The sequence below is a fragment of the Lolium rigidum genome, chromosome 6 (assembly GCF_022539505.1).
Source record: "Lolium rigidum isolate FL_2022 chromosome 6, APGP_CSIRO_Lrig_0.1, whole genome shotgun sequence".
Lineage (NCBI taxonomy): Eukaryota > Viridiplantae > Streptophyta > Magnoliopsida > Poales > Poaceae > Lolium > Lolium rigidum.
This window is the reverse complement of record NC_061513.1, coordinates 8,938,666-8,955,370: the sequence shown is the minus strand read 5'-3', so window position 1 is coordinate 8,955,370 and position 16,705 is coordinate 8,938,666. Positions and strand designations below refer to the sequence as shown.

General features: G+C 48.6%; 1 protein-coding gene across 1 annotated transcript in view; it reads left to right on the top strand.

Annotated features, from left to right (window-relative positions):
- LOC124661262 (putative disease resistance protein RGA4) overlaps positions 1–15,407 on the top strand; it is a 53,436-nt gene extending 38,029 nt beyond the window's left edge. The window contains exon 3 of the mRNA XM_047199127.1: positions 14,971–15,407. Within this exon, the coding sequence (XP_047055083.1) occupies positions 14,971–15,023 (53 nt within the window). The 3' untranslated portion in view covers positions 15,024–15,407. The remainder of the gene's footprint in view (positions 1–14,970) is intronic.
- Positions 15,408–16,705: the final 1,298 nt, after the last annotated feature.

Below are 16,705 nucleotides of genomic sequence, written 5' to 3'. Positions count from 1 at the left end.
AACACACATGTATCAATGTTTCGGTTAATACAATTATAGCATGGTATATAAACATTTATCATAAACATAAAGATATATAATAACCACTTTTATTATTGCCTCTTGGGCATATCTCCAACAGTAAGTTTGTGCTTAGTACAAGTTCCATACATTGTCTTATTTATGCAACTTGTTATTATCTTATATCTACATTGCATAATAAATGTTTGCATCATTCATCGTTTAACTCTTTTTGCATTATTATCAGAATGCAGTTGTGATGAAGCAATCTTCATTAGAAGTGAGGCCCACAAAAAGTTCTGATCTTTCTTCTGATGCATCTTCTCATAGCCGTCAACCTAGACCATCTCTTTCATCCAACAGTAAATATCTCAAGGTCGTACTTTATAAAAGACATGGTATTGCTGCTTTAAGATCTCGTAGTCGATATGTTGACAAAGAGTACACAAGATTCAATCAAGGCGATTGCCAAATGTCAACGTGTTATTGATGATGCTAATAGAAGTCCTCAATGATTCTATGTAATTTTTTTTATTTGGGCACATTAATTGCCTTGTAATTTTCCTACTTGTTTTATTTGTGTATGTAATTGTGTGTATCATCGATATCGATTTTAGGCTCATGAAATTTAATGCAAGTTGACTAGTCAAACAAGTAGGGCCCTACAACTGTATTGGGCCGGCCCACTTACAGTAGTGTGGGACCCACTTTCATTTTGGGCCGGCCCACTTCTTTAGTAGGCCGGCCCGGTTACACGATAGTGGGCTCCACATGCTTATTGGGCCGGCCCACTATCTTGTTGGGCCAGCCCATTTGCTATATGGTGGTCCCACATGGTAAATGGGCCGGCCCTTTAACAGGAAGGTGGGACCCACCTGTGTTTTTGGCCCGGCCCACTATCTTGTTGGGCCGGCCCACTTGCTATATGGTGGACCCCACATACTAAATGGGCCAGCCTTTTAACTGGAAAGTGGGACCCGCCTGTGTTTTTGGCCCGGTCCACTTTTTTGTTGGGCCAGCCCACTTCTATATGGTGGACCCCACACACCAAATGGGCCGGCCCTTTAAACAGGAAAGTGGGACCCACCTGTGTTTTTGGCCCGACCCACTATCTTGTTGGGCCAGCCCACTTGCTATATGGTGGACCCCACATACTAAATGGGCCGACCCTTTAACTGGAAAGTGGGACCCACCTGTGTTTTTGGCCCGCCCACTTGCTATATGGTGGACCCCACACACTAAATGGGTCGGCCCTTTAACAGAAAGTGGGACCCACTGTGTTTTGGCCCGGCCCACTTGCTTCTTGGGCCGGCCCGAGCTTGCCGTAAGGTGGACCCCACATGTTAAATGGGCCGGCCCATTTAAGTTTTGACCGACTAACCTTAGAGGTTAGGCCCGGCCACGTAACTAATGGACCAGCCTCAGCTATATAGTTGACCGGTCAAACTATGTCGACCGGCCCGGCCCGCTTAAGACGTGGCGGGCCTCGTGTGGGCCTACCATCTACCACGGGGTTTCAGCCGGTTAACGCCGTTAACCGCTAGTTAACGCGCGTCTGCCACGTGTCAGTTTGCATGACGTCAGCAGTCAACGGGCTCCCGAAAACACTTGCGCAACGGTCCGATTTTCCGTGGCGGAAGGGCGCCCAAACGCGACGGACCGAAAAAAACGTCGTAGGACTTTGCCTGACGGAGTTTGGACAACAGAACCCATACCGTCGGGTTAGGCCCATAGGCGACGAAAAATACCCCTTAGTGGACGATTTTGGGACGTTGTCTATCAGAACTTTTCTTGTAGTGATAGAGGATGACATGTGGGACCGACCTGCCAACAGCGTCCTCATCGTTTCAAAGGGGCAGGGGATCAAAATAAAAAGGCAAATAGCCAGAAATTAGGGGTCAAAAATAACTCCAAGAAAGGAAACTTTTATTGTTCGTAGGGGATGACATGCGGGACCCATGAGCCAGCAGCTTACTCAACGTTTCAAAGGCGGCATGAGATCGAAAGAAAAAGGCAAGTGACCAAATATGAGGTGCCAAAAATAATCCAAGATTTATTGTACATAGAGGATGACATGCGGGTCCCATTTTGCAGCAGCGGTCTCACTGTTTGAAATGCGGCTTGAGATCAAAAGAAAATGAAAGTAGCTAGAAATTAGGGGGTAAAAAAAATCCAAAAAAAGAAAGTTGATGGACATAGAGGATGACATGCGGGTCCCATGAGCCAGCAGCTTAGTCAACGTTTCAAAGGGGGCAGGGGATCAAAAGAAAAAGGCAAATAGCCAAAAATCAGAGGGTGAAAAAAAATCCAAGAAAATAAACTTTTATAGCACATAGAGGATGACATGCGGGTCCCATGAGCCAGCAGGTTCCTCAACGTTTCAAACGTGGCATGAGATCGAAATAAAAAAGGCAAGTGACGAAATATCAGGAGCCAAAAATAATTCAAGGAAACTTGATTATACATAGAGGATGACATGCGGGTCCCATGAGTAAGCAGCTTACTCAACGTTTCCAAGGCGGCAGGGCATCAAAAGAAAAAGGAAATAGACAAAAATCGGAGAGTGGAAAAAAAACCATAGAAAATAAACTTTTATAGTACATAGAGGATGACATGCGGGTCCCATGAGCCAGCAGGTTCCTCAAAGTTTCAAACGTGGCATGAGATCGAAAGAAAAAAACGCAAGTGACCAAATATCAGGAGCCAAAAATAATCTAAGAAAAGAAAGTTTTATAGTACATAGAGGATGACATGCGGGTCCCATTTAGCAGCAGCGGTATCACCGTCTGAGAGGCAGCAGGGGATCGAAAGAAAAAGTCAAGTGACCAAATATGAGGTGCCAAAAATAATCCAAGAAAAGAAAGTTTTATAGTACATAGAGGATGACATGCGGGTCCCATTTAGCAGCAGCGGTATCACCGTTTGAGAGGCGGCGAGGGATCGAAAGAAAAAGTCAAGTGACCAAATATGAGGTGCCAAAAATAATCCAAGAAAAGAAAGTTTTATAGTACATAGAGGATGACATGCGGGTCCCATTTAGCAAGACATCGGTATCACTGTTTGAGAGGCAGCAGGGGATCGAAAGAAAAAGTCAAGTGACCAAATATGAGGTGCCAAAAATAATCCAAGAAAAGAAAGTTTTATAATACATAGAGGATGACATGCGGGTCCCATTTAGCATCAGCGGTATCACCGTTTGAGAGGCGGCAGGGGATCGAAAAAAAGGCAAGTGACCAAATATGAGGTGCCAAAAATAAATCCAGGAAAAGAAAGTTGATTGCTCATAGAGGATGACTTGCGGGTCCCATTTAGCAGCAGCGGTATCACTGTTTGAGAGGCAGCAGGGGATCGAAAGAAAAAGTCAAGTGACCAAATATGAGGTGCCAAAAATAATCCAAGAAAAGAAAGTTTTATAGTACATAGAGGATGACATGCGGGTCCCATTTAGCAACGAGCTGTATCACTCGTTTGAGAGGCAGCAGGGGATCGAAAGAAAAAGTCAAGTGACCAAATATGAGGTGCCAAAAATAATCCAAGAAAAGAAAGTTTTATAGTACATAGAGGATGACATGCGGGTCCCATTTAGCATCAGCGGTATCACCGTTTGAGAGGCGGCAGGGGATCGAAAAAAAAAGGCAAGTGACCAAATATGAGGTGCCAAAAATAATCCAAGAAAAGAAAGTTGATAGCTCATAGAGGATGACATGCGGGTCCCATTAAGCTGCATCGGTCTCAACGTTTCCAAGGCGGCACGGGATCAAAAGAAAAAGGAAGTAGCCGTAAATCGGGGGTTAAAAAAATCCAAGAAAAGAAAGAATTTTGGTTCATAGAGGATGACATGCGGGACCCATGATCCTGCATCGTAAACGGCTCGATCGGAGAGCGTTGAACGAGATGGCGCGATCGAGAAAAAAAAACAATGCTAGTGAGGCTGCCATCTAGGCCCTACATCCCTGGGCGGTGCGGATTTGCGTTGACTCGGCCGGCGAACCCGAGAATTCGCGATGCACCACGTCCCGGGCCACCATACGCGACCTTTTGGCCGCTTTCGTCGGGCTAGGTGGCCTCAAAAACGAGAAAAAAAAAGTTTTGACATGCACCACGGAGGGGACCAAAAATCGTCGGCCATGGTGTACCAGCAACCACGGCGCGACTTCAACTTCGTCGGCCATGGCAAATTTTCTTGTAGTGTGTGGGTCCACAGCCACCGTAGCCACTGTGGCGTGGCGACGGGTGTAGTGGGAGAAGAGAGCGGGGTAGCGGTCAGCGAGGGGCGCGCCGGGCTGCCACTTTTCCAACCAGAAGGATGTAGAGCAACCATCAGCAACCCCCACCATAGTAATGGCGCGGTAGAGGGGGGGAGGCACTCATCAACGATCCTCTCCAAGAAGGAGGGGGACTTGGAGGTTCCCCCGCAAATCACGAACTGTAACAGAGAAGAACCAACTCTTCCAAGGCAGGGGGTTAGGCAGGTGCAGTGTATGGATAAAATTTAATAGCAAACACATGTTCTGTCGGTGGAGATCCTTGGTGCCGAAACCTCCCTCCTGCAAGGACAACACAACTTTATCCCAAGCAATTAGACAACGAACATCAGAGCAGGAATCCTTCCCGGTCCAGAAGAAGGCACGGCACCTCTTGTCGATCCTGTCAATAACCCTACGGGGAAGCAAGTACGAGTACATATAATATGTAGCAGGATTATTCAAAACAATGTTACACAAGACGAGCCTGCCCCCAGCGGACAAAAGATTCACGCGCCAACCAGAAAGACGACGGTCAAAGGAGGGGACGAGGGGATCAAAAGCCGAGGCGGGGAGCTTCATGGGGGGAGAGAGGGAGGCCGAGATATGGTTGGGGGTAAGGAGGAGATGCGACACCCTAGCGTGGAGGCCATGGCAGCAGCATCTACCGTGGAAACATTCATGGGGATGAAGCAAGATTTATGGAAGTTTATCGCAAGCCCAGTGGCCGCCGCAGAAGTCATCCAGAACCCGCTTGAGGGTAGCGGTGGCAGAGGGCGTAGCTTTGCACAAGATAAGGATGTCATCCGCATACTGCAGGACGGGGCAAGAGGTAACGGTAGAAAGGGGGTGTGCTAGGTCTCCGTTTCCCCAAGCCTGGCGGATGAGGCGTTGGAGAACATCAGCCACAATGATGAAAAGGTACGGAGAGAGGGGGTCACCCTGACGGAGGCCATTGCGGCACTTGATCCAATCTCCCGGAACCCCGTTTAGCAAGACAGCCGTGAGACCGGAACGAAGAATACGCTCCATCCAGAGGCACCAACGATCGTCGAAGCCACGGGCCAGAAGGATGGTTAGTAGACTATCCCAGTTGACCAAGTCAAAGGCCTTCCGAAAGTCGAGTTTGAAAACAGTTGTGGGGGACTTTCGCACGTGGCAACACTTGAGAAGGTCCGTTGCGTAGACGATATTTTCAGAGATAGAACAGCGAGAAACGAGACTTATCGCACGGAAATATAATTATTCTAAACTCGGTGCATGTGGTTGGCAGCTGCATTATTGCAGTATTGAGAGCATGTGCATAGAGGTAGGAACGAATTAAATTGCACGCGACACATGTCAAGCGAGCACATGTGAAAGCACAAGACCATGAGATTGACTAAGGATGTGTTTGGTTCGTGGGCATGAAAACGTGGCTATGGGTACCCCCAACCACGTGGCTAGGGTTAACCACTTTTTATGTTTGGTTGAGTTGGTTGGAAAAGTGGTTAACCACAACCATATTTGTGTTTGGTTTCGGATGTGAAACATGGCTGGGGTGATATGATCACCTCTTATTTAAGATGGTGAGAATACCTCATAATATGAGTTTAATGTTTTGGTTGACATCATAACCATGAGTCAAACAAAACATAAGCAACCACACTCGTCGCCATGATTACAATGATTACAGTATAAATTTAAAACTTTGTCTTGTTATCCATCTACAATGTAAAATTACACAATATATAACTTCTAATCATAACAACAACTAGCAGATTTGTATGTAGTAAGATTACGTACATAATCTAGCTAGCTAGCTGTGTGTGTAACCAATCGATTAGCATCTGACCAGCAGCGCACAACAATGAGTATGACTACTTAGCTAGCTCTTTGGGTAACCAATCGATTAGCCCCTTGTCGACGACTGTCGCCTGCCCCAATGCGCCCTGCCGCTCACGGCCGCGTGCGACTTGCCACCGCGTACCCAGCCACCTGGCGCTGCGCGTGACCTACCGCCACGAGCACGACGATAGAGACGAGGAGGACCACCAGAAAAGGGAGGGTGTGGGATTACCTCGATCAGGTCTTCACCGGCCGCCGAAGTTCTCAAAACTCGTCTCGCATGGTGAGATTGAGTTCGATCTGGTCGCCGCCACGAAGAACTTCGTGGTAGGAAGGGGGAGGTGAGGGAGGAGAAAACGTTTCGCGGGTTACTCCAGTGACTCGCCCACGGGTGGTTAGCCTCAACCACCACTTTTCTGGTGGTTGGCCTCAACCAGCTTTTGATGAAAATTTGGCTACCCTCAACCACCCTACACCACTAACCAAACAGGTGCTAGCCACATAAAAGATGACTACCCATAGCCACTTGAGGGATAGCCACCCAACCAAACGCATCCTAATTGACAGCCCTATCAAGAAGGAGCAGCAAGCAGTAGGAAGTTCTCACTTTTGGCTGTGTGCATCTTTGATATCCAGACTAGCCCTCGATAATATATTGTTGTAGAGGCTGGATGAAAATGGTATCTATCCAATATTAAATATTTCTTTTATCAAAAATAAATTCCTTGAGAACCTTTTAAAAAATGTAACAAATATGTCAGAGGTAAAGAGTTTATACATACACAAATCTTCACCGAAAAGAGTTGATGTTTGCGATATATATGTTGTCATTATTTTCATACTAGAGGAGGCGCCTTATGAGGAGGTATGAAAGGTGAAATACCATTTTTGTTTGTTTTCTTTAGACAAGCAGGTTTTTTTTGTTTACATTTTTTTATTTGTCTGTAGACTTTGAATTTGACAAAAAAAATTCAAAACCAAATTTGAAACCACTCTTGTACCTGCATAAGAGTCGATTCTAAAAAAAATGCCAATGGTACCAATTCCAGGTAAATAAGTACTTCCTCCGTCCATAAAAGAATACGAAAAATTTATGTAAGTTTAGATGTATCTATACAATAAAGAGTGTTTAAATACACCTAAATTCAGATAAACTTACGATATTATTTTATGGATAGAGGTAGTACTATTGTAAGTAAACCAGGAATTTCTCGATTCAAAATTTAGGGGAGTATTTCCATCCGCGTTCCAAAACGAGACTTATTGCACGGTAACATAATTAGTGCATGTGGTTGGCAGCTGCATTATTGCAGTATTGAGAGCATGGATAGAGAGGTAGGAACGAATTAAAATGCACGCGCCCGACACGGGTCAAGCGAGCACATGTGAAAGCACAAGACCATGAGATTGACTAATTGAGGGCATCTCCAACCGGGCGATCCATCCCGCGCCCGCGCGTCCGGATGGGTCCAAATGGACAAAAACCCGGCCCAACGCTGGGACGCACCGCAAAAACGGACGGCCGTGGCGTTCGAGCTTGGCCGGGTTTGCGTGGCCGCGGATGGCACGCGGCGTCCTCGCGCGTCCGCCTGGTCCGCGTGGCTGACCCACCTGGCGGTGCCCCAGTCCTATTAAATGTGGACGGGGGAAGGGGACTGTCCCTATCCAGTCCCCACTTTCCACTCCGGCCGCACGCGCGAGCTCGAAGCTTCCGCGCCGCCATGGCCCCGAAGCGCGAGTTCTCGCCATCCGCGAACGACCACGAGGCCGGCAGCGAGCCGGCCGACCGCGCGGCCGCGCGGCGCCGTTCGCCATGGGCCGCCGGCGACGCCCGGACACGAGCGGATCTACGTCACCGTAGCGGTGGCGCGATGTTCCGGGACGCCGGCGTCCCAATGCCGTGGGGGACGTGCACCTCCCCCACGGCCGGCACCGAGCCCGGATCGGGTTCCGATGCCGCCCATCCCGGCTCCGGCCGTGCCCGCGTCGCGGAGATCCGGAGGCGCGCGCGCGCAGCCGGCCGGCGGACCTCCGGCGAGGACCCCGCGTACGGCGACGCAAGTCCCAACTCGGGACTTGTGGTTCGAGGTGGAGCACGATGCGCGCCGGCGCACGTGCTTCACATCCGCGACGGCGCGCGGCCGCGCGCGCGCCCGCGCACACCCGCAACGCGGGCGGAGCCGCCGCCCGGCGGCCTCTACATCGGCGAGCGGCCCCGGCCCCGGGCCCCGCACCGGCCCCGGGCCCGGGAGGAGGAGAATGACCCGGAGCCGCAGGCGGCGCTCGCGGCGTCCCGCGAGCGACAGGACCTCGACGAGCTGGCCAAATGGCCGCACCTCGCCGAGACGCCGCGCACCTCCGCGCCGGAGGAGGCGGCCGGAAGGCCCAGGAGGACGCCCAGGCGGAGGCGTGGGCCTTCCTCGTGCTGGCGCGCCGTCAGGAGGAGGCAACGCGTCAGGCGACGCTCGGGAGGAGGAGGAGCGCCGGGCCGCGCGCCTGGCGGAGGAGGAGCGCCTGGCCACGGTCCGGCTGCAGGCGGAGCTGAAGCCGCAGCGGAGGAGCAGCTCCGGCAGGAGTCCGCGCGGAGGGCACGACTGCGCAGGCCGGCGAGCCCGCCGAACCCGCACTCCGCCTGGGAAAGGGCGCAGTGGGAGCCCTGGCCGGAGTCCCCAGTGCCCTCCGGTGTTTCGAGCCGGAACAGCGCGTCGCCGCCGGGGGGCGTCGTCGTCATCGACGCCGACGACGACGAGTACTACTGGGGGTAGTACTGCCGGCGGCCACCATGCTCGCAAACCCTGACTAGGGTTTCTTTTTTTAGTTTAAAGCCTATATAGGGCTTTTTTTGTGTAAAAATTGCCCAAAATAGGGCTAAGTTTAACTAACCGATACTTTATATTTATTTTGTGATGTTTTTATTTTTTATTTTCATTTATGTTTTTTTTATTACATATGCGGTGCGTCCGCGCGTTGGGCGCCGCGTGCGACCCAAACGGACACGCGGACGCGGGGCGCTGTCCGGGTGTCCGTTCGGCCACCCAAACGGCCCAAAACGGACGGCCCAGCGCGTCCGTTTGGGACGCCCGGTTGGAGATGCCCTGACAGCCCCATCAAGAAGGAGCAGCAAGCAGTAGGAGAGTTTTCACTTGGGTGATTACATTAGGGCATCCACAATGTATAGATGGCCAAATCTGACACAAACTAGAATCTGGCTAGGAAGTGCAATATGGCAATACCTTCACAGTGTAGCTAGTTCCAAATTATTTGTACCATACCCGAAACTGACATAACTAGTATTAAATAGCTTTTCCCCTCTCAGCAGCGCTCTCTCTTCACCCATCTCTTTCTTCCCCACCACAGTGAAACTCTATTCTTTATTCCATCAATAGATTTGGCATCGGAGCAACTAGTTGCTCCGGTTCCCTCTTTTTTCTGATTTGAAACTACCTCCACAATGTAGGGAACTAGTTCCAAAAGCTAAAAAGCAAATTTGGAACTACTTTTGGCTACACATTGTGGGTGCTCTTACATGGCCATAATTTGAGGTCTAGTTTTAACTACTATAACTTTGGTTAAAGAAATACTCCACTGTTGATTTCCTAACCGAATGAAATATCCGATTGTATAATTTTTATGTTATTTTTCTCATGTACTGTTAATTTTTATGTTAATTTCGAGTATTTTGCGCACAAGTAGATCTAATGACCAGATGCTGTTGGGACCGTTGCCAGCGGCTCGGCGTACGAAATGTTGAAGACGGGGGGCAGAGGACTGTGGTCTGCTCTGCTGCTACATTGCTACTCAATCAGCTCCGCAAAATTTCCCATTCCCGGAACCAGAATCCCTAGCCCGCCGTGCTGCCAGAGGCGCCAGACGGCCGCCGGACGACTCGGAGCGCGCCGCCCACGGGTACCCCTGCCGCTAGCCGGCGCCGCCGGGCGCGGGTGAACCAGAAGGCGGGGCCGCCGGCCGTGCGCACCTAGCCCGCGAAGCCGCCAACCACAGCGCGTTGCCGCCGGGCGCGGCGGGAGCGTGTCTAGCCTCCTCTCCAGGTTCAGCTCCAGACACGCGGACCCAACCTAGCCTCCGCGCCGGAGCTGGTCGGCGAGCCTCTCCAGGTACTGCATTACAAAGCCAATATTCAAGTTTGCTTCCATTTCTCGTCAGACGCAAGCTAGCTAATACTTCCATTTCAGCGCCAAAGTGCCTCCACACACGTACCTCACCTAGCCCCAGAGCTGGTCGGCGAGCCGGGCTCGGTGCCAACCAGCCTCTCCGGCCTCCTCTCCAGGTACTGAATAAGAAATGCAGTATCCACGCCTGCTCACATTTCTCCTCAGAAGCAATCACCTGCAAGCTAGCTCACAGGGCCGTGTCCGGCCTCCTCTCCAGGTTCAGCTCCGGCGCGGATCTCCTGGCCTCCAGAGCTGGTGGACGTGCTCACCAAACGCGATGAAGTCGGCCGTGGCACGAGGTTGTCCGGCCTGCTCTCTAGGTACTGCATTAAAAAAAGGCAGTACTCAAGTTTGCTTACATTTCTCATCAGAAGCATAAGCATCTCTGCATGCTAGCTCACACCGACATTTCTCCTTTCCAGGAACTGCACTTCTTGTTTGCCTGTGCTGCGAGCTCTGAGCGTTCCAATGGCGGAGCTGGTGGCCACCATGGTGGTCGGGCCACTGCTGTCCATCGTGAAGGAAAAGGCATCCAGCTACCTGCTCGACCAGTACAAAGTGATGGAGGGCATGGAGGAGCAGCATAGGATCCTCAAGCGCAAGATGCGGGCCATCCTGGACATCATCAACGATGCTGAGCAGGAGGCCTCCCACAGGGACGGAGCCAAGGCTTGGCTCGAGGAGGTCAAGAGGGTGGCTTACGAGGCGAATGAGATCTTCGACGAGTTCAAGTACGAGGCGCTGCGCCGCGAAGCCAAGAAGAACGGGCACTACAAAAAGCTCGGCTTCGATGTAATAAAACTCTTCCCCACTCACAACCGTTTTGCATTCCGTGACAAAATGGGAAAGAAGCTATGCAGGGTTGTGGAGGCCATTGAGGTCCTTGTTACTGAGATGAATGCATTTGGGTTCAAATATCAGCGGCAAGTGCCAGCATCCAAGCAGTGGAGGCAGACTGATCATGCTATCTTTGATCCAAAGAAAATCATGAGCAGATCGAGGGACCAAGATACAAGGAATATAGTTGATACTCTACTTGGTCAAGCTAGCAATGCAGATCTCACAGTTGTTCCCATCGTTGGAGTAGGGGGGCTGGGCAAGACCACCTTAGCAAAACTCATTTACAATGAACCTGAAATTAAGAAGCATTTTGACTTGCTCCTCTGGGTTTGTGTCTCTGACAGCTTTGATGTGGATTCCCTGGCTAAAAGCATAGCTGAACTTCATCCCCCAAAAAATAAAGATGAAGCAGCTTCCAAAAAGAGCCCACTCGATATCCTTGAAGATGTACTAAGAGGGTATAGGTACCTCCTTGTAATGGATGACGTCTGGAACAAAAAACCAGATAAGTGGGAAAAGCTCAAGTCTTGCCTTACACATGGTGCCAAGGGTAGCGTGGTTTTGACAACTACTCGTGATGAAGGAGTCGCCAAAATAATGGGTACAGTTAAGGCTTATAATCTCGCGGCTTTGGGGGATAATTTTATAAAGGAAATTATCAAGACAAAAGCATTTAGTTTGCAGAAGGAAGAAGAAAGGCCTGCCGTGCTAGTTAATATGGTTGATCAGATTGTGAAGAGATGCCGTGGTTCTCCTTTGGCTGCAGCATCACTAGGTTCGGTCTTGCGGACGAAGACCAGCAAAGAATGGAAGGCTGTGTTAAGTAGAAGCAGCATTTGCACTGAGGAATCTGGAATTTTACCAATACTCAAGCTCAGCTACAATGACTTGTCATCGCAGATGAAGCAGTGCTTTGCTTTTTGTGCCGTGTTTCCGAAGGATTATGAGATTGATGTGGACAAGCTGATCCAACTATGGATGGCGCATGGCTTTATTGAGGATCAAAAGGAAGTTAGTCCTGAAACCATTGGCAAACGAATTTTCAATGAGCTGGCCTCAAGGTCATTCTTTGTGGATGTGAACCAAGTCAAAGTTCCAATAAATAAATATGCCCCCTCGCTGGGTAGTTATTCCAAACATACATGTAAAATCCATGATCTTATGCATGATGTAGCACTGTCTACAATGGAAAAAGAATGTGCTCTCATGCCTGAGCAACCAAGTCAGATTGAGTGGCTTCCAGATACAGCTCGCCACTTGCTTTTGTCTTGTGAAAAACCAGAAACTATTTTGAATGATTCTCTTTTGACAAGATCTCCAGCTTTCCAGACACTTCTGTGTGATAATGATATGCAAGAACCATTGCAGCACTTATCGAAATATAGCTCTTTGATGGCATTACAGCTCTGTTTAAAGAGATGGTCATTCCCCTTAAAATCCAAGCACCTGCATCACCTAAGGTACCTTGATCTCTCAAGAAGTTGGATCAAAGCACTTCCTGAAGATATAAGCATTCTATACAACCTGCAAACATTAAACGTCTCTGGCTGCTCTAAACTTCGTCGGCTTCCTAGGCAAATGAAGTATATGACTGCCCTTCGTCACCTCTACACTCATGATTGTCCAAAGATGAGAAGCATGCCTGGTGACCTCCAAAATCTCATTTCCTTACAGACACTTACATGTTTCGTAGTAGGTCCTTCTGGCTCTGGGTGCAGTGATGTTGGAGAGTTGCAGCAGTTAAACCTTGGTGGACAGCTAGAGCTACTTCGGCTAGAGAATGTGACAGAAGAAGCTGCGAAAGCGGCAAACATCGGAAAGAAGGAGGAACTCCGAGAACTGAAATTAAAATGGACTGTTGGTTGCGAGGATGATGCGAGAGTGCTTGAGGGTCTGAGACCTCATGATGAGCTGCAGGATATAAGGATAGAGTCATACGGAGGAACCACCTTTCCGACATGGATGTCTATGTTGCGAAATGTGGTTGAGATTCATCTTTCTGGTTGTAAGAAACTGCAATGGTTATTCGGTTGTGATACATCCTTCAGTTTTCCAAATCTGAAGGAGTTTACACTACGAGATCTGGAATCTTTGGAGAGATGGTGGGAATTAAGTCACCCGGAACAAGGAAAAGAGGTAATATTTCCTCTGCTTGAAAAGTTGTCTATTAATCGCTGTCCAAAGTTGACAACGTTACCTAAAGCAACACTCCTTGGAGAGTCTTATGGTACAATGGCACGGTCAGCATTTCCAGAATTGAAAGAACTCTGCTTGGATGACTTGGACAGCTTTGAGAGATGGGAGGCAAACGAAGGAAATCAAAGAGGATACATAATATTTCATAGGCTTGAGAAACTTGAAATTTCCAGTTGCCATGTATTGACAGCATTCCCAGAAGCACAGTCTGATGGAGATTATGGTATGGTGCACACATCATTTCCTGCATTGAAGGTTCTCAGATTAGAAAATTTGCAGAACTTTGAGAGCTCGGATGCAGTTGATGGATCTCAAAGAGAAGTCCTAATGCTTCCTCAACTTCAGGAGTTGTATGTTGTAGGCTGTGGGAAGACGAAACTATCATCAGGGCAACAAAAGGTTTCTCCAAAGCTGGCCGTGTTACACTCTGAGGGAAATAACGAAGAGATGTTCCAGTTGGTAGCTAGACATATGACTTCACTGACCAACTTGAGACTGCAGAGCAGTGGAGAAACGGAAACAACCTTGTCAGCGGCTGATCATAGTTTGAAACTTGTGGTGGATGTCATGGATAAAGGGAATCATAATGATTTCCCTCTAAAATATATGAATTTAAGGGGCTTTAAGTCGGGGGGTGCGGCTGAGCTATGTGCACATTTTGTACAGCTTCAACACTTGAATTTTACTAGTTGTGATTCACTTGTCCACTGGCCAGAGAAAGAGTTTCAAAGCTTGGTATCCTTGAGGAGCCTAGGAATTTTTCACTGCGAAAAGCTGATTGGATACGCACCACAAGCTCCTGCAGCGGAGCCATCAACAACACCAGAACCCTCGAGTGAACTCCTGCCACGTCTCGAATCTCTCTGGATATATGGTTGTGCAAGCATGGTAGAGGTCTTCAAGCTCCCTGCATCCCTGAGAAAAATGGAAATTCAACATTGCACTAAGCTCGAGTCCATATACAGCAAAAGGCTACAACAGGGACAGTCAACATCATCAATTCGTCAAGGGCCGTCACCTGTATATTTAGAAGTGTCATCATCATCTGGCAGTGCCAGGACCACGAGCTTAGCAGGTGCCCCCTATCTTCCCCCATCGCTGGTTCTCCTCTACATCAATGATTGCAAAAACCTGTCATCCCTACCGAATGGACCACAAGCATACTCATCTCTGCAAAGACTTACCATCACGCAGTGTCCTAGTCTAAAGAGGCTCCCTACATGCCTGCAGCAACGTCTAAGCAGCCTCGTGTACAAAGATCTAGATGCCCGTTACCAAGGTATGCACGTGTCAGTTTTCATCTCTTTTAGTTTGTCACATTTCAGTAAAAAATTAAGACCTACTTCCAGAAATACTGCTACTACTTTAGCTGGATTGACTGCTTTAGTCAGCTAGCTAGAGAACTAAATGAAGATGTTTATCAATATTTTTGTCTGTTACAGCAACATGTGTTACATACACATGTACACTTCTAGTTCATCACTACAGTAGTGAGCATATTTAATCAAGTAATTACGTAAATGGCACATGCCATAGATAGTGGTAACAGCATGACTGGTAGTCTAGCACCACAACCCGAAATCTGTTACAAATATATTCCTTTTATGTAAATCCATTGTTCCTTCAAGTGTAAATCTGACGCTGCATTGATACAGTACTTACCAATTTTCTGTGACATCATTTGTGAACAGATCCCAGTCTATTCAATCCCCTGTCATGGAGGAATGCCATCCGCAGAGCTTAGCGAGCTGTCAATATGCAACACCATCACCATGGGAAGCTTCCAAGCCGCAAGCAGGAGATCTGACTGGGCCATGGATCGCTATATATTCCAAGCTTTCTTCTGGCGTTGATTGTGAGGCCGGGTGGCTCCTTGGCAGAACTGTTTCTGCCATCCATATGTACTACAACCTATCTAGAGTAATACTACCGCTTATTGTCCTCCTGCTTTCATTCACCAACACTCATGCCAAGAATCGTGTAACACTTTATTTCTTGTTCCAAACTACGTGGCAAGTTTTAGTGCTTTATCTCCTTCAGTATCTATAGAACCAGAACACTTCCTTTTTGTGTGATATGTATGGATATTCTCTATGTAATAATGTAGCTGTATCTTGAAACTTTGTAATCCAGGATTTACCTCCAGCTAAGCTTGTTTTCAGCTGCTTTCATGCATGGCGTGTGCAGCTTATTTTGTGATCAAATTCTGTAGCGGATAAAATACACGTTGTCAGAATATAGACAGGAGAGACACCTTCGGTCTATGTTGTCGTTCAGATCCTGCAGCTACCGAAAATCTGAAGCGCACGCTACGGCAGAAGGCCCGGACGGTCCGGACGGCAACGGCGAGGCGCAGCCGATGCCAGGGAATGCAGTATCGCCGTCGGCGACTGGATATGGATGGCGGCAGCAGCTTTAGCGCTGTACTGGCAGGGGATGCCGAGAGCTGACGCAGCCATGGCCACGATAGCTACGGAACGCCTATGGAACGCCTTCAGCGTCGGATATCGACCTTGCGCGCTGTCGCACTTATTCGTTTCGATCGTTCATGCAATTGCAACCAAAGAACTGTTTATTTCGTAGAGTGATGGAACAAGGTCTATAAACTTTGGGTTGATGTACAAAACGGAAAAGACGTTTGACGAATCCTATAATCTCAGGAATTCTTTGACCAAGAAAACCATCACCAAAAACATTGAAAATAATAAAGAAAAGAAAATTGTTCATTCTCATGTTTTAGAAAAAAACAGCACTAGCACTTCTTCTTTTCTCTTCCGCTGGTTGAACCTGAATTTGAACAAACAAAAGACGATTGAGGATGACATCATCGGCAAATCGACCTACTTGAGGGTTTGTTGGCGGCCTTCACCGGTTGGCATCTTTGAGTACATCGACAATAGCACCTCCATTGCCACGAATATCAAGGTGCTGATCTTGTGGGTCAATGCGATCATGTTTAAAGAGAACTGGTTAGGCTCCGGAGGTACCATCTTACGTGCTCATGCCAAGTTGCCAAGTTGGGAAGTACATGGCGACTATCCGCACATTGTTTCACTTTGTTTTTAAACATAAGGCACAAGTGCCCAGCTTTAAATTAATAAAGCCCAAACAGCCAAGGTTTGATACAAGGTGCAACCAGTTTACAACATAACGAACATCAAAAGCACTAGATAAACAAGAAAACAACTTGTCGATGTCGAAGCCTCTTCACGGAGCCACCAAGGAAGAAGCAGCACAGGCTCGAGGGATCCACCTGCTGCTTTGAGGGAAGTCATCGTCTACGTCGCAGGTTGGGCGAGCAGCAACACAAACCATTTCCAATGCCCAAGAGGGATCCCTACCCCCTCGTCCTGGCTCGAAGGAAGCCGAACCGCCGGACATAGGATACGCTCCGCTGAGCAATGGGGTAAGCAAGCCAAAGGCTAA